This window comes from Lepisosteus platostomus, chromosome 3, assembly GCF_059453375.1.
Source record: "Lepisosteus platostomus isolate fLepPlt1 chromosome 3, fLepPlt1.hap1, whole genome shotgun sequence".
Taxonomy (NCBI): Eukaryota; Metazoa; Chordata; class Actinopteri; order Semionotiformes; family Lepisosteidae; genus Lepisosteus; species Lepisosteus platostomus.
In genome coordinates this window covers 66,363,387-66,381,576 of record NC_142613.1, presented here as the reverse complement: position 1 = coordinate 66,381,576, position 18,190 = coordinate 66,363,387, and the positions used below count along the sequence as shown (strand labels likewise).

At 36.4% G+C, this 18,190-nt stretch overlaps 2 protein-coding genes across 4 annotated transcripts in view; one reads left to right on the top strand and one right to left on the bottom strand.

Annotated features, from left to right (window-relative positions):
* trappc12 (trafficking protein particle complex subunit 12) overlaps positions 1–13,686 on the bottom strand; it is a 35,897-nt gene extending 22,211 nt beyond the window's left edge. For 2 of the 3 annotated variants that reach the window (XM_088626533.1, XM_088626535.1), the window contains exons 1-3: positions 13,577–13,686; positions 11,663–12,880; positions 9,872–9,988 (exon numbers count right to left, since the gene is read on the bottom strand). In XM_088626533.1, coding sequence (XP_088482659.1) covers positions 9,872–9,988; positions 11,663–12,868 — 1,323 coding nt within the window. In that variant the 5' untranslated portion in view covers positions 12,869–12,880; positions 13,577–13,686. The other variant, XM_088626534.1, reaches the window with a different exon arrangement.
* Positions 13,687–13,753: 67 nt separating this feature from the next.
* eipr1 (EARP complex and GARP complex interacting protein 1) overlaps positions 13,754–18,190 on the top strand; it is a 41,557-nt gene continuing 37,120 nt past the window's right edge. Inside the window, exons 1-2 of the mRNA XM_088626537.1 lie at positions 13,754–13,943; positions 16,188–16,271. Coding sequence (XP_088482663.1) covers positions 13,902–13,943; positions 16,188–16,271 — 126 coding nt within the window. The 5' untranslated portion in view covers positions 13,754–13,901. The remainder of the gene's footprint in view (positions 13,944–16,187; positions 16,272–18,190) is intronic.

The window sequence follows — 18,190 nt, the reverse complement described above, 5'->3', positions numbered from 1 at the left end:
CATCTCAGCTAGTCACACCAGAGCTGTGGATGTCATTTATTTTCTGAATGGAATCGCTTACAGGCTCTTAAGGGTAGGCCAAGACTTACCTTTGATATTTGAATCTTGTTCTACACTTAACACCAAGTTCAGGGACTAAGCTATGTAGTAGTATCTCACAGGGGAAGCTACACCCCGAACACACCAAGAAAGAAAACAGAAATAAAGTATTGGAATGATGTGCAAATAGCAGGCTTTTTCTCTTTTCCAAATGATATGTCTGGCTCATCAGGATTTCGTTACTTTACAGCAGAGAACAATGTAAAGACGCATCAAATTTCCATTTAGTGGGCAGTAGTGTACACTCAAAATTATGTCTTTCTTTGGGTTACACAAGACTAAATTTTAAATAAATTCAACTTTACATGAAAACATCCCATGGACCCCATAGGAACATTTCTGAGTTATACTACATAATTAAAGAGCAAACAGTGCAGTACATTCCTTCCGCAGATGAATAGTGTGGAGCAAAAAAAATACGGTCTACACCAGGGCTCTGTTTTACACTTCAGCCTCACTCTGCTGTAATGCACACGTGCTAATCTCTGCTTATCATTTTGTACTTTTTCACTGGAAATTGTAAAACATTGTAATCATAACAGGGAAACACCCAAGTGATTTAATTATTTGGTGTTTTAATAACTGAACAGTCTCTCCAATGTTTAATTTACTGTAATGTATGCTATATTTAGTAATAATAATAGTAATAATAATAATAATAATTGCTTACACTTATATAGCGCTTTTCTGGACACTCCACTCAAAGCGCTTTACAGGTAATGGGGACTCCCCTCCACCACCACCAATGTGCAGCATCCACCTGGATGATGCGACGGCAGCCATAGTGCGCCAGAACGCTCACCACACATCAGCTATCAGTGGGGAGGAGAGCAGAGTAATGTAGCCAACTCATAGAAGGGGATTATTAGGAGGCCATGATTGGTAAGGGCCAATTGGAAATTTGGCCAGGACACCGGGGTTACACCCCTACTCTTTTCGAGAAGCGCCCTGGGATTTTTAATGACCACAGAGAGTCAGGACCTCGGTTTTTTACGTCTCATCCGAAGGACGGCGTCTGTTTACAGTATAGTGTCCCCATCACTATACTGGGGCATTAGGACCCACATGGACCACAGGGTGAGCACCCCCTGCTGGCCCCACTAACACCTCTTCCAGCAGCAACCTTAGTTTTTCCCAGGAGGTCTCCCATCCAGGTACTGACCAGGCTCACACCTGCTTAGCTTCAGTGGGTTGCCAGTTGTGAGTTGCAGGGTGATATGGCTGCTGCTTAGTGTTTAATTATTCTAATTATACGGATTTAAAACTTTTTTTCATTCGTTGTTTTCACTTCTCTCCATTTATATAATCGGGGGATGTTTTTTTCTCTCTCTCCCTCATCGACTGCTAGCTGCTGCTGCATTCTCTCCCTGAGTCTCTACCCCCCTCTGTGATCGGCGCACACACACCTGTTGACCATTATTGGACAATATACCCTGGTGAGACTGTCTCTTCCTTTCTCACTCGTTGCCACTGGTACGGAAATTACGGGAGGATCTTTGCAATATCATAAGTGGTAATTACTGTATACAGTATGTATGCATCACAGTGGCTAAGAAAGAGTTTGTTTTGACTTACGTAAAATTCATGGTACGGAAAAACATGCACAACCTGGGTTGTTGTAATTTGAGGAAACACTGTAAATGGTATCTGAAGCTTTGGTTGCATTTAATATAACAATAAAAATACAGGTTAGGTAGTTATTTTTAAAATCTCAGATGGAAAAATACAGGTGTCGAGAAAATTAGTATGACTGACGACAAATGTCCCCCATAATTTCCTTTAGAAAACAGAGAAAGTTTAAAGACAGCTAAAGTGAGTAGGCCCCAAAACGTAAATGCAATAAGGCACAGCTCACTGCTAACTGATTTTTATTAAATTCTTGCGACTAAACTAAATCGAGAACATTCGGACAACACAATCATAAAAGCTGGAGTGTACATATGTAAATGATTAATAACCTAGTAAATATGATATATTAAAACTTTATATATAAAGTATGTTGTTATTACTCCTGTTTCAGGAAACATGATCTGGACCCAGTTCTGTAGTCCGGCTTCTGGCAAAAATAAATGGATAAGGCATATGCGGGCTCAATTTTTTTTAGATAGAGATTCAGTTCTTAAACAGCCTTTGTTAAGGCTGTTAATGACTTGATGATTCAGCCACTCCAGAATTTGATACAATCAATCATAGCATGCTGCTGGACAACACAAACCATCATCATAGGGATTACCGAAACTTCACTTCATTTAAATGTTTCTATTAAGCTACCAGGGCTCAGTTCTAAAATCTTTATGGCTTTACATTTGACCACTTACTCAGGGTGTTCTCCATGGTTCTCCACTGGCATCTTTGCTGTTTATATTTTGCACAATGCCACCTGGTCAGATTATTAACCACTGAGGACTAGGTATTCATTTCTATGCTGATGACACTTTTAGTTTCTGTACTTTCTGCAGTTTTTAGGTCTGTGCGAGATATGGATGCAAGAGAACATTGTTTTGATAAACCATGGCAAAAATCAAGTTTTTCACTAGAAACACCAATGTTAGTTTTGATCCTCTGCTGCCATTTGAAGCATACATAATGAGTTCTCCTGTTCACGTATTAGACACTGAATGATCTAGCTCCAGGTTATCATAAAGACATATTGTCCCATATACAGTACATCTAAGAGCTTTCTGTCAAATTCTTAATCTGAGATTTGATTATTTTGGGAATCTTTTACTGCTGGAGATCAGGATTTAAAGATGGGTATCAGTCTTTTCATTCAGTACCAAAGCTGTGGAATACATCACAAAATAGTACTGCCTATATTTTGCCAAAACAGCTTAAATTTAAAGTTATTCAATCAAATAGAAATTTTACTGAAGAAACAAGAGTGATGTTCCTCACTCAAGGATACATTAGTTATGTCCCCATCTGGGATTTGAGTCCACAGCACTAGCCATTACTGTACTTTGCTACACTTTTTTTGTGTATATGATTCTAACATATACTCCATTACAAGCATAGTGCAGAAGGGCACAAAAGCCACTCCTAATGGAGCAGAAATATGAGTTTCGTCTTCCTGAGAACCACCAGGAATAGAACTCTGGCAGGAACAATTATTCAGATCCATCCTGCATATCTTTGGGAGGCAAGAGGAAACCAGAGTAACCAAAGAAAACTCATGTAAACACAAACAGGACATGCAAAAAAACACAGACCAAGGCCATGATCAAACTCGGGTCTCTGAAGCTGTGAGGCAGTAGTGCCAATCAGCAGGCTATTAATACACTACTGATAAAAATGCATATACTGTTAAATACCACACATTTGCCAGTTTTAATTTGGAAGGTTTTCCAACAATGCTTAAGTAGATTCCTAATCTGGTGTTTCAATATGATATAATAACCAGCCATCTTTTAAGGAAAGCATATCATACCACAGGTCCAAAACTTTTGTGGCTCTGCTGACTCAGAGATGAGTTGGTAGAGCCCGACAGCTACCACTGTACTGACTCAACACAGCAGGAGGTACCACAATCCACACTACCACAAAAAACCCTTGAAGCAAATTTCTGCACATCAAAGTTAAAAAAAGATCAAAACAAAAGGCAACAATTCAGCATTTATCCACCTGGAACTCACTAACACTTCACCTGAACTGCTATAGTTCTAAGAGGAAATCATTTTAGAATGCTGGTCAGAATCTTCAACTCATTCCTTGGGTGCAGAGTACTCTACTAGGAAAAAAACATTCAGTAACCCCCTAGAGCATGCCTTCTCAGGCATTAAAAATTAATTGTCTTATGCCAGATGTGCAGAATTTCAACAAAAGAACAAAACCACAAGTGGTTCTGATGGCTTTCAAGAAAGTTTGTCATGAGACACTTTAGAAAAAAAATGTTACGCTTTATGGAATGGTTACTAGTTGAAAAAAAGATCTAGAACATTCAGATTTATACTAATATGAGAAACTTGGTTCTGCTTATAGCTCAGCACACTGAATAAGCCTTCCCAAAAATAAATGTGTTGTACTTCCAGAAATCAAATAAAAATATTTCATGTAAACATGAAAGTTGATATAAGTTTAAAAATGTTGACCAGGGAAGAAATGTCTATTTTTTCATGGGTTACAATGTTTGAATACAATAATAACCACAAGAAGGTGGCAAAGACTCATGAATATAAGTGTGCTTATAGAAATCAATATCACATTAATTTATCATCCTGAGTTTTGTGATCAAGTGAAATAAAAATGTACAAACATTTTTATATTTAAATTGTAATATTTTCCATGACTGAACAAACCAGGTTTAAAGCATATAAGTACTCAAAAACCTTTCTACAGTAGTAGGTTTGAAACCTATTTAATACTATGATCGGTTTAAATGCAGCTATTCGTTATGGAGGAACAAAACTTTTGTTGATTTGTTCAACGGTGCATGGATGGGATGATGCCTAAAAATGTACGCTTTTAGACTAAGAAAGTCAAAGTCTACATTTTAGAATAAGAGTGTGGGTATCCAAGTGGCAATTTTGCTTTATATAGGAAAACTATTTTTCACCATTTTAATTGTAAAGCTGGAGTGTGTGTTGCTCATATTAGTCAGCTGGTTTACTAGTGCTTATGAAGGAAAAATCTGAAACATTTTTAAGGTTTTTAGAAAATGGCTCAGACAACCATCTTGTCTGATGAAGCTGCAATATCATCTTCATGTGTGTATAACCAAGTGTCCTTGATCATACCATTCTACATTAAAAATGAATGGCTAGGATCAGCAGTCTTGAGACGTTTTAATGTTTGGAATAGAATGGCAAAAATAACCAACAGCGGTAAGGTAATCATTGTGACTTATGAAAGAGCACCATTGTAATATACTGTTGTGGTAAGGGGAGTTCAGTGAGGTTGGCAACATTTGTACTTAATAACAAAGTTACCTTTCTCCAAAGGTACGAGGCAATGGGTATTATTCTACTATATTTACACAGCTGCCTTACAGATGATCAAAGGAGTGTTTCTAATAACGGACGTTAACTAAACCACTGTTGAATGATTAAGTCAGCCATATTAAAACATAATCAACAGTTACTGTATAGACCATTCATGGGGAGAACACTACCAGCTTCCATGAGCATGGATCAAGGGAAAATCTAGGCCTCATGACAGGGTAAATACAGCAATACAGTAAAAAAAGACAGGAAGAAAAGAACAGACATCATCAAGAAGATTGTATCATGGAACTCATTCAAATCAGACGTGATATCAGATTCTGTGAGGTAAACTGAACACTGCGAAAGAGCCATACTGTTCATAAAAGGTGTTAGCCGTCGTATTTATTTTATATATTGTGGAATCCTCATGCTAAAAAACATCTCTCCTGGGCTAGTGATGCAGTGTTAGAATAGGGAAATTGGTTCTCATTCACTTGTAAGCGTCTGGTTAGAGAGGAAGATTACTCCTGAGTGTTTTAATAGGACACTGGTTTCCTCATTGCTTTGTTAGGTGTTTTACTGTTTTGATTAAAGGGGCAGACTTCTGGGATATTCTGTCAGTAGAAGACAGAACTCTGATATTCACAGACTTGTTAATATCTATTTGCAGCTGAAACATTGAATTTGTTCTGTACAAGCTTGCTGCCTGGTCATTAGTCTATCAAGCTGTGCCTGAGAATCAAGAACACACGTGCCACATACAACTTGGTAATCCCTTTAGGGGGTTAATTTAGTATTAGCCTTTATATTTTGCTTGCATAGCAAGCTGCTGTCAGGACCTGATTCTTATATGCTGATTTGTATTGCTGATCCAAATATACTTCATTTGAATAACTGATTGGATAGCCTCTTATTTTATAATTATAACTCATTACAATATTATAATTATATTTTAACCAAGTGTGGAATTTACTGGCTGAACATTTCCTGAGCAGAACGCATTTTAAGATCACACTGTGATCTGAAACAGTTTTAATGCTGGAGTGCCCCTGTGTCTGCTGGATTTCGTTCCAACTGGGCCCTTAATCACCAGTATTAATTGGTGCCTGTAACTGATCTGCTTGCTGGTTTCGACTTTCTTTTTCAAGCAAGCAGACCTTGATTTTAAAAAATACCCTCGTTAAAATACATTATTTTCTCAGTAAAACCATAAAACAACTAGCTAATTATCAACTTATTTCTTATTAAACAGCTCCTAACACATGACCAATTAATGATGAAGAGGCACAGGTGGGAGTACAATTGTTCAAAACCCACAAAAAGTCTGTGCTTTTCCTTTTGCTTCAGTCCAGTCAGTAAAACACCTGCATGAAGACAATCCTGAAACTCGATAATTAATACAGGGTTCATATCTATTATAAATCTCATTTCTGCTTTGCAAGACATGTAACAAAATTTAAAAATAAAACATCTTGTAGAAAATTAAAATAAATTAACCTGTAATTAAGAACTCACTCTAGCAAAAATCAGAATAGACAGAAGTTACCAAGAACCAAGATTGATAACCACTGTATTGTATCAGAGAATGTTTGAAACCATGAGTGTAGAAAACGAAAAGCCTGAATAAGCACACATATGAATTACTAGCAACATTTAGCACAGGTGACTAAGATTACAGCTAGAACAAATACCAACAGAATCAAAGGTAAACCAGTACTAGGATTAAGTACTACGGGTCTAGAAAATGTAAATGATCTTCGAAATGAACAATTTAGTCTTTTTCATAAAGTAGCCTTTCCTAGCTCAGCATTTCCCAGATGAACATCCATGTAGAAAAAGGTGATGCAGTCAACAAGGGAAATCAGCCATCTGTCCTTTAAGTAAAGTTCTGTACCATGTAGACATACCAAAGCCTATATATTTACTCACTTAAAATCCAACATACAGACAGCAATGATATATAGCAGTTGAATGATGCAAACACCTGTCCACCTAATGGAAACATTTCAGCCATTTCAGCTATTCATGTATTTGGGAGACCATGTTCTTTCAAAGAGAGAAGAAAATAAACTCTATACTGTTCCAGATATATAGCTTCTGCCATCATCTACCTCAAAGAATTAGCTAAGCATAGAGACCTGCATAACCCGACTCTTGAAGAACAAGACACGAGAGTACCTGCCAGTGGAGAAAAGAAGGGTGCTTATCTCCAAAGAACTGGAAGGCAGGATCATTGGAAAAGGATTAGGAATGAGGATGGCAGGAAGAGAAAACAAGACTGAAGAGGAAATGTGGACTGGTTGATGCTACTCATAGGAGGATCACCTTGTCCAAAGCCCGTGGAATTTTATCAACCAGAAATTGGGCATTTCATTTGCCCATTAATACATTTTATACCTGCCAAGAGAGGAAGAGAAATATAAAGTAGAACAGATTGCATCTTTTAATGGCAGAACTGTATTCTTAATTTAGTTTTTAAAACTGACATTAATTTACAGGACCAAAGATCAATTGTGTCTTTTCTGGAAGAAACCCGTATAAATACACTACTGTGTCAACTCATCAGTGCTGGATCCTTCTAGTCCTTAAATTTTTTCAACCAGACAGCTTTCTTTGCTAAGCTACTGGAAATGGGAACAGCAGGAGACAGTGCAGTCAGGCACTGCCACTGCAGTATGAGTCACTATCACATTCCTACAGTACCCCATTGCAGAACTAAAAAAATGCATTTATGAAAATAGATTTCTAAATAAGGGTAAGGTATTGCACACAGCATCTACAACAGATTCTCACAGAAAACAACCATGATTAATTTCCCCAAGTAATTAGAAACCAGATCACGATCTAAGGTTTTCAATAGTTTCAGTGCCAATGTTTCAATGCCAAGAAAACAAGATATCTAGGAAGGATTCCGAAAAATACATGGTATAAAATAGCTTTCATAAATAATATCTGTAAAATTATATAAAATGATAGTAGTCTGAGACTGCTGACTTTTAGGATACAATAAAGTACGTGCAACTTCTTGAAGTACACCGTCTTCTGTAAGTAAAATATTTACTTAACAGATATATATTTATTGAAAATATTTACAGATCTTTACCATTAACAGACGGGAATTTAAAAATGGAGGCTAGAAATCCAAATGCAATAAATGAGTGTACACTCTTTGGCAACATTCAAAAACATCCATCCATCAAAGCAATATATAATTTTACAACAGACGACACATTGTTCATTACAAAAACTCTCATATAGTAATTACAGATGCACAGCCAATTCACTGTAAATACTGTAAATAATTTTAATATTCAATTTTCTCAGAAAATATTTTAGAGAACTATAAGCATAATATAAGGATTTATACTTCTTTTAGTCAAAAACCTTTGTTATGTAGAAAAATAAAACCTCTAGTTAAATTAATCCCATGTATACAGGTATTTATGTGGCCCATCCGGCATACAGATGTCTGCTCTGAATATGAATTTTGTGTTGTCTCATTACATTCCAGGTGCAGCTTGAGTGACTGAGGGAAGCTTCAAACAAAAGCAGCATACATTATACATGTGCACTGTAGAATGGCGTTGACACCAGCATATTTTTTTTTCTTTTAGATATGTGAGGAAATTCTAAATGCCAAATTGGGTCGGGGTCATTAGCGGGTCAGCGAACAAGCTGCATGAGCTGAATTTGGAGCCGCAGAAATGTAACTCTTTCCAGGGAACAAGCCCCAGAGCTGTTTGAGATTTTGGACAGAGCAAGGTAGACAGATAAAACACATAAATAGTTTCATATTGGTGTATTCCATGAGGAAAAAAAAAACATGGAAAGAATGGCGAACTAAAACAAAAAGGAAATGTTTATTTCCATAGTATTCTTTGAGATTTATTCATCTTTTACCTCTCTGGGATCACAAATGTTCTACTGAGTGCATGAAAGAAATGATTTCAGTTGCACTTCTACCACTTCAATTATTTGTCATCATCTAACATTCTGGAACCAGAGTATACTGAATTTCAGTTCTCGTGTTTTTGCTTTTCCAGTTATCTGAATCACAAGTTGTTAGCATAAAACATTAATATTGTGTTAGACTAGGTGGTATTCAAATTATAGTGGAACAACTGAAAAAGTAAAAACATCCCACTGGAAGTAGAAGTAGAAATGTGATTAACATTTAATTAACCCTTCTTGAGGGTGAAAGTGTATTAACTTCTTTTGTTCAGTGGGTTATGATTTTCAGACAGACATCCACACCACAGACAGGACTGAGGTCCAGTACAGAGATCAATGGCCTTTTCTGCTCCATTCATGGTCACATCCTTTAAAGTAAAACTGAATGGTTTTAAAGGCCCTAAGGCAATAACTGGGTTTATGAGCCTCAAGTTCATTCTAATGAGTATTCTAACTGTGTTGCTACAATGTCAGCAATGCATGTTAAGCAGTAGAAGAAGATTTAAAAGTCTGTTTCTTAAATCTTGCTTTCTAGTCCGAGTAGCAAGGTTTTGTACATGTTTCAGCGTTTGGAGATTGTTTGATTTTTAAAACAAGCTTCCTGGATTTTTGAAAACAGAAAGCACAACATGACTTTGAAGCATGAAGATACGGCTTCCTTAAAGTTTAATCATAAAATTTAAGCTTAACCAGAATAAGCAAAGGAAAGTTCAGCTTTCCCTATGACATAAGATGCATGATATATACAGAAACAGAACATACAGAGATATCTTCACAAAACACAGACTTGTTTTTAAAGGGTATTTTAGATAAACATTCTTATGCCAGAATTTCATATATTTTATATATCCCTGACATGCACCAACAATTGCTAGTGTTCTAATGTTTCAGCAAACACTCACGATTAATTGCTTCAGGCCCTCAAAGGATTGATCCACGGAGTTTGCCGTTAAAGCCTCTCTCTTCGCAGCTGCTTGTTCCCCCAGGAACCTCAGCATGAGATCCTTGACAGCATCTCCCTGAAACACAAAGTCCATAGTACAAAATACAGAACTACCACACTGAACTGACTAATGCTTAAAATTCACCTAGTGTCACAGTTTACTGATGACCATTAAATATAATTTAATCATTTGCTACAGAAGGTGTATTTTATGTTTCTAGTTTGTTTCTAATACTTCATATATACACATGGTAATGCCACTGGGGGCAGGGTCCTCAAGGGGTGGTATTTTGCCCAGAGAGTACTGACTGCTTTGCCCTTACCATGATGGCCAACAGGAGCTGTCAAACATATAATAGAGGCTGCTGGCAATCAGTAAGAGTGAGAAGCAGCTAGATGCCCTCACACAGCCCATATAAGCTACTGTAACTACCAAACTGGCAGCACAAAGAGAGAGTGGTGAGAGATAGAAAAGGGATGGCAAGAGAGCAGAGAGAGGCGAGTGGTGGACAGTGGTATGAACCAGTACTCTGTGTGACATTACTACCACTGACATTTGAAAATGTGAAGAATGGGTTTGTTTGGCGGTGTCCCAATATGTACACTTGCCATCTTGTGTACTTCATATGCATGCTCCTGCTAAAGTCTGCAAGAGCTTAGGATTTCACATTTCTAAATCTGTGTTGCAATTTGTGTTCTCTGAAGTCCGCAAACTTCACTTAGGAATTACCCCCAATTTCTTATGGAATGGTGACGTTTCATGTTCTAACCTATCAAAACCATGTTGCCATGGAGAATAAAATATTCATGTGCTAGTAAATATAAACTTTTTACAGTTTTAAAATTCTTAATATTTTATGTAAAAAAAAATCATTAGGCTACTTTAGATTCATACTTTATGTTTTCTGGGTATGAAGTTTTGACATAAAGCTTTTATTTTGTCACCTAATTTTGACGGATGAATATTCTTTTACCTGTGGCGTATTTTGTACACAGAATATATAATAGTACACATAGTTATTAATACAAAGCTTTGAGGTATTGCCAAGTCAACCTTGTAAAACTGCAAACGGCGAATGAGAAATTCTTTAAACAAAATCTGCCGACTTGCACTTGGAATAAAAGCATCAACAACAGAAAGCTTTTTGACCTTGACCAGTGTAACTAGTGAGTGCCATTACCCTTTTTATAACGATGCACCCTCGACTACTCTCGCACTTGAGGTCCACACATGCTCTATGTCACAGAAGTGTGGACTTTGAAGATGGGCTTACGGCAACTATTGGGACATGGCCTTTTTTGTGCGAGAGCCAGTAAGCAGCTTCTCTGCCGGGCTTAGTAGTTAGGGACAGAGAATAAGTAGTAGCCAGGAGCCCAACGAAGGGATAGGTTTTTTTTGTTGTTTTCTTAAATGGTGGTTGATGTACTTCTCGCACACTTTGAATTGCACCGTCAAACCCTATGGCTTGTGTTGGGTGTGTCTGTTGCATGCCCAATGATGACACCGCCCCTTGCAGCATCACAACATATATATAAAATGATCAATATTGTTGGGTTATCTATTTTTTATATATTTTCATATACATTCAATTCAATTTATTTTTATATAGCACCTTTCACAACAAGGTTGCCCGAAGGCACTTAACAAAGCTGTGTGAAAATACACGACATTACAATACAATGTCATGTACAAATATATATATATTTAATATTTATATTTAATACTCCCTTTCCCTTTTCCAATACTCACCTGAAGATTGTCAAACTTCAGCCCAGGCATGGAGAGCTTCTCTTTTCCCAGGGACACAGGGCTGTATTGCTGGGTTGCAACAGAAATCAAGACCTTCCTTGTTTCATCTGAGGGAAGCCATGCGTCATACCTCCTGTCAATTTCACTCATGTTTAGGGCAGTTGCAAAAGGGTCATCGCTGCCTGGGAAGGTGGCCTGCATCTTGGAGAAAGGATGTGCCACTTGAGCAGCACCTGGTGGAGCAGGTGATTCCAGGGGTGCAGCAGCAAAGAAAAATGTAGGGGTACTAGACTCCTGTTGCACAGGTCCAGGTGGAGAGGAAGGCTGTCGTTCAGGAGCTGGAAGGCGCGAGTTGGCATTTGGATTGCTGACAGATATGAAAGAAGATGAGGTTGTAAAAGAATCAAAGAAGTCAGTTGCAGGGTTGGAGCTCCCATTGTCAGCAAAAAACTTGCTTAAACTGGGGCTGGGCTGGCAGACCAGAGGGGCAAGTTTAGTTGGGGTTTCAATAGCGCTGCCAAAACTAGGAGACTTAACCAGCGCAGGCTCAAAGCCATCTGGCATTAAGGACTGTGTTTTAGGTAGATTACCTTGACTGAAAATAGTGCAAACTGGGATTGGCTCATTCTTTGACTCCTTGTTTGTGCAAACATCTGTATGTTGGACCTTGGCGTTTCCGATATCAGATTCTTCCTGCATGGGCTGGCTAGGGATTATTTCCCTTTCACTTCCTTTGGTTTCTTCTTCGAGGTCCCACTGCTTCTCATCTTGAACCGCAGGGGTCACAGTCATCTCTTCAGGGTCACCTTGGTTTTCGATTATAGGCGTCTCAACATTTTGCATGGTTTTCTCATCACTGCATTCGGTCTCTTTTGATTCAAAGTCTCCTCTTTCTTCAAACTGCTCCAGCAGAGATTCCATCTGGCCAGCATCATCTTCACTATTATTCGGAGAGTCTGATATCATGACACTCTCCATCATCTGATCGTTAAGTTTATCTATGAAATTTTCTGAATGGCTCTCTTCTTGTGGTGTGACAAATGACTCCAAATCCAAGTCAATATTTTCCTCTTGGAAGAAAATTTCTGGAGGTTGGCTTTCAGTTTCCTGGGCAGATGAATCTTCATTTCGTTCACTGCCCATTTCCCCAGCAATATCCAGTGTTAGAGATGCCCGATTTTGAGCTTTTGAACTATTGCCTTCCATTGCTTTTTATCCCTTTAAAAGAAACAGTGAATTAATAGTATAACAAAAATCATTTACTATATATCTAATGGGAAACAAGTGCTAAACAATGAGTAAATAGTAAAACTAAAAAGAAGAAAAAAGATAAACACAAAGAAAGAGCATCACTTATCCATTTAACAAAGTACATTAACGCCAGTACAATTCAGAGAAAAATGATCTGACTTTTAAGGTACCTTTTGTTTTCTTAAAAAAGTGCAATATTTATCATGCAAGTGTCATCGACCACTCCAAAATAACAGAAATAAAGCGCTAAAACATCTAATTTATTTTAGAATTTGTGAAATAAACCATGCAAAAACAAATACAAGTAAAACTTATTCGTTGATTATATTAAACCTCTCATTAAAATTCTGACTCCTGTAATTCATAATCCAATCATCAAATGCATTATATATTTTGATCTTGTTTCATATTGTTTCAAATATCTTCTAAGATCAAACGCAGCGAAGAGTTACATGGGTTTGAAAAAATAAATTCGCTAGCTATATAAAACCAAATAGTGTAAAGTAACGTTAAAATCAACACCTCCTACCTATATTGCACATTGTAAATCAAATATAAGTTACAGTCGCACAAAACTGTCGTTTAAACAACACAAAAAATAAATACAGCAAGTTTATAATATCCAGAACTTAAAATATTAAAAGCTAAATACGTCTGGTTTACCTTTTCCCAGATGACAGCAGAAGAAAACAGGCACATGCGCACAACAAATAGGAAGAGAAACCAACGGAAGCCGAGGTGTACCAAATGCCTTCGAAACGTGTCGTTTTGTATTCCTGAAAAACTTTACGATCATTTGCCGGCCAAACCTGTGCATTTGTTTTGTGTTATGGTAAAATAGCGTAACAAACTTAGACGGAACATTCACAATGTTTTTGTGGTTCGCGGAAATGTTAGCTTAAAGTGATCGATACCTGATATTGCGTGAGGACAGAATCAATTAAACTGACGAATTAAACGTTAGCGTGAAGTGTTAAAACGTTTAAATATGGAGGACGACGCACCTGTTATTTATGGCCTTGAATTTCAGGTACGTACAGATAAAACGTTTCCTGGAATGTGTATAACTAATAAATAGTCCTTGCACATAATAATGTATTTAAAAGTGAAGATAAACATTTTACTCAGAATGCAAAACATATTTTATATGTCGAATGCAGAACGTTTTTTGTTCTATAGTCACTAGAATTCCAATGAAGAGATGCAGTTGCTGTACATTGCTTGCTTTCCTAGATTCATTTTTACGTATCGAATTAGAGTCCATTACTGTACGATAAGGGGGGTATTTTTCACATGCATTATACCGCATATGACAATATACTGTAACAAATGATCTTCGTATTACTTTGCACGTGATAATTTTTCAAGGCAAGCCTTAGTCTTAGTTAATTTATTACTGTAAGTTACATAAAAGCAACCAATGTGTTACCTAGTCAAATCGTAAAATCCATTAAGATAAGCTGTTAGAAAGCCTCACATTTCTTGCAACCAAAGAACAAAATATTTCTATATTCATTCGAAGGCGTGTGCTGTTTTGAATGGCATTCCATTATAGTGCCTATCAGTGCCTATCTTCCTTGCAAGATCTCTCTCCATTTAATGGGCAGGAGAGCTTCTGTATGCTGTTGAATTTTTAGTTAATGATGTCCTGTGGAACACTCGCTTCTCGATTGGAGATGTTATACATGTGTTTATTTGTTTGATATTAAGCTCTTCAGTATGCAAAGTCATACCATATGATATGTCGTTACTTTCTTAATAATTAAATACTGATTGTAGCATTATGTAAACGGATGCTAAAAACAGTAGTTAAGTTCACTGGACTTAAGTATTTAGAACTTTTTAGAATGATTTAGAATTTTAGATTTAGATTTAGAATCAATTAAGCGATGTAGTGGAATGTCTGATGTGAGATTTGTGAGTGTTGTTAATGACTCTTTATTCTAGTTAATGATAATAAAGATTCCATTTAAAAGGAAGGCCCAATTATGGAACAAGGACTGTGTGTGAATAGGTAAAATCTTGGTTGTGGTGCAGCAATTACAGTACATCACTGATAACTGGGATTGAAAAGGAATAGTGAAGAATCTTGCATGTTCCTGCATCAGATCGACTCTTTCAAGATATTCTTTGATATCCGTCCATCCATCCACTGCCAATGGCTCAGCCTCATAAGTGTCATGGCAAGCAGGAGTACATGATTGCTCTGTCTTTGGATAGGATCCTAGTCCTCCACGAAGAGCCCTGGAGAAAAGGGATGATTTAGCCAGCACTGGATGTCCATGACATCAGCATGACAATTTTGAACTGAACAAGTTAGCATGTCTCCGTGATGCAGATGTAAGCCTTCCTGGGTGAACAAAGCTGCTGTCAAGTGTGTCAAAATTCTGATGTGCTGTCATCTTGCAGTGGGTATGAAATTAGTCAAAATGTTGAGGGCTTTTTATCGAGATTGGGTTAGGTGCAGTCCTTAGTGTGATTAGTTACTTGATGCTTGATCTTCTGTGTGACTTACATGGCCATAGCCGTACAGGAAGAACAAGGTGAGGCATTATTGCTATTTGTAAGCTGTTGTGCATTTCTGTGCATTCCGAATGTAGCACTACAAGTGGGACACCTAAAAATTTTTATGTAAGTGCTCTATTTGAGGAGGCAGAAAAATCTTAAAGGTTGTGTTCAGGTCTTGTGAAGATTCAGTTTAATAGTTCCTTCTTCAGACACCCATTACAAGGCATTAATCCTTATTAGGGTAAATTTATTTGTTAATGAATACAGCTAAGTACGCCAGTAGAATAGTTAATGTGCCGCTGTCATATAAATCATTTGCTCAAACTTTATGTGTTGAGCAACCCACTCCTTGCTTGTTTTAAAAGCTGCTTTGGTCCAGTTCTGTCCTCAGCACCTGACAGATTTAAACTCCACTTACTGTATGTGTGAAATACCCTTAACATTAAAGTCCCAGTTATTTAAATGATTCTACATTGTGTAAAATACACAAGTGCAACACCTTTGGTAGCAAATATTTTGGCAGCTTTGAAGGCCAAATAAGGATAAAACGTTTTGTCTTGTCCAAATCTTTTCAGTTTTTTTCCATCTTTATCTTAAAAAAAAAATCTTAACGTTTGTGGTTTTCTAGCATTTACCTGTAGTTACAGATTTTCTGTCCGTCATTCTCAGTTACAGTATCTGCAACATTAACTAAGAACCTTTGTTTTAGGATGACACACTGAAATATTGAGCATTAAACCTGTTGTTGGGAATTCATTTTTTTCAGGCTCGTGCTTTAACAGCCCAGACAGCAGAAACAGATGCAATTCGCTTTCTAGTTGGTACTCAGTCTCTTAAATTTGACAATCAGGTGAGTATGTACTTATGGAATGAGGAATGAATAAAGGATGGGGGGGTTAATACGAATACTGTAAGAGTGACATTTCCTCTTGGATGACTCATGACTGCAGCAGACCTCCCTAGTAAGTTTCAACCACTTTTTTATTTTTAGAATATTTTGGCAGTCTATGGCACCAATCCCTCTCTGCAGTCTTAGTAATAACTTTTATATAATCCACTGCATACTTTACAACTTTGAGTCTTTTGGTGATTTGTAAAAGTATATTACATACATTATATGTAAAGGTTTAGCTGAAATTTTAAATATTCTAGTATTTCAAAATGTTACTTGTACATTTTATTCAGTATGAGGTTGACTCTTCGTGTTAATAAGAATATTGATGTTTTTCTAAGATGAAATTTTGTGTACATATTAATATGATAAGTGTGATTGAATTTTCGAACAAAACATTTTCAGATACTTAAATGTGTTTTTAATCAATAGAAACTGGCTGAATTAAATCAACTAACTTATAGGGATATCACAGGCATCAGTTTGTACATTCTGCTACAAGGTCAATGGTCTTCTCGAGTTTAAAGAATTCATGGACTTTAACTGAAAGCATGTTGAAAGAAATTCCAAAGGTTTGGAAACTCTGATCTCTCCGATTGTAACAGATGATAGAGTTGCTGATCAAATGCCTGTTCTATTACACTGGTTTAATTGTAAAATTAAAAAATCTATACTAAGATGGATGAATTAATAATTTCACACTGAGCATTGGCACAACAAAGGCAAAGTACAGTATAAAACCATAAATCTTCAATTTAAAAAGTACAGACAACACAAAAAATTGTGTGTCAAGAGCTTCAGTGAAATTGCTATAAATCTGACTATTGAAAAATAATCTGCAATTAAAAAATGCACATTTCATTCAGAAAGTTCACAAATTTCTCAAGGCAGTCAGGATATTCAACCCAAAACACATATCCAGAAAACAGCAGTGGAATGTATTTGGATTATTTTTTTAATGAAATGGAAAAATAATTTCCCTGTATAAAATGAAAGAGTAAACAATATCACTAATTTGTTGTCACCGATTCCATTGGTGCTAAAAGAAGAGTTTATTTGCATGAGCAGGTTCAGTTTTATTCATCTATGACAGGAAAGTGGGTAAACCATATGGTAATGATAATTATGTTTGCTTTCTTATTTTTGTTTTGCTTTACACTGTTTGAGATTTCAGCATTTTTTATCCTGTTAAACACGTACTGTATACATGAACCTGAAAAATGTAGTTTTGCTGGATTCATTTTGACGCTATTGAATTGAACAAGCACATGTTTAAGTGCCAGTAGCCATATACTGTACATCACTGTTATTCTATACGCTTATGCATTTACGTTGTAGTAATTACGTAAGGTTACACAATGGGATGATTGCTTAATAAATAAAGAAAGAAGAGGCTATATTAATTTATTGGCACTGGAGGAATAAGTTAAAAGAATATGTTTGAAGATTAGTAAGGAAGAAATCAAGACCCTATTAATAATTTATTATTTTTATGTGAAAATATCAGTTGTTATTTTTTACTTACACTTTATTCACAACAAAAGAAAAACTGTATATATGCAGTTTCTTATACCTGTATAGATCTAAATACTTGTAGTTTATAACCAAAAGGAGCTTATGTGTATATGTTAGTTACAAGACATATTTTTTTATGTTTCTGTATATTTTTTATGTTTTTTTTTATGTTTCACATTTTTAGCCTTTTGTTCAAAATTTTAAAGAGCTAGAATAAAATGGAATATTCAGTGTTTTTAAGTAATAGAACTGACTAAAATGGGTTTATATTTTTCATGTTTATCAGAGTGTTTATCTACTGTAAATTAAAAGGATTATCCTTAGCCTAGCAGGAAGTGGGTGGTAGTTACATGCTTTTGCTG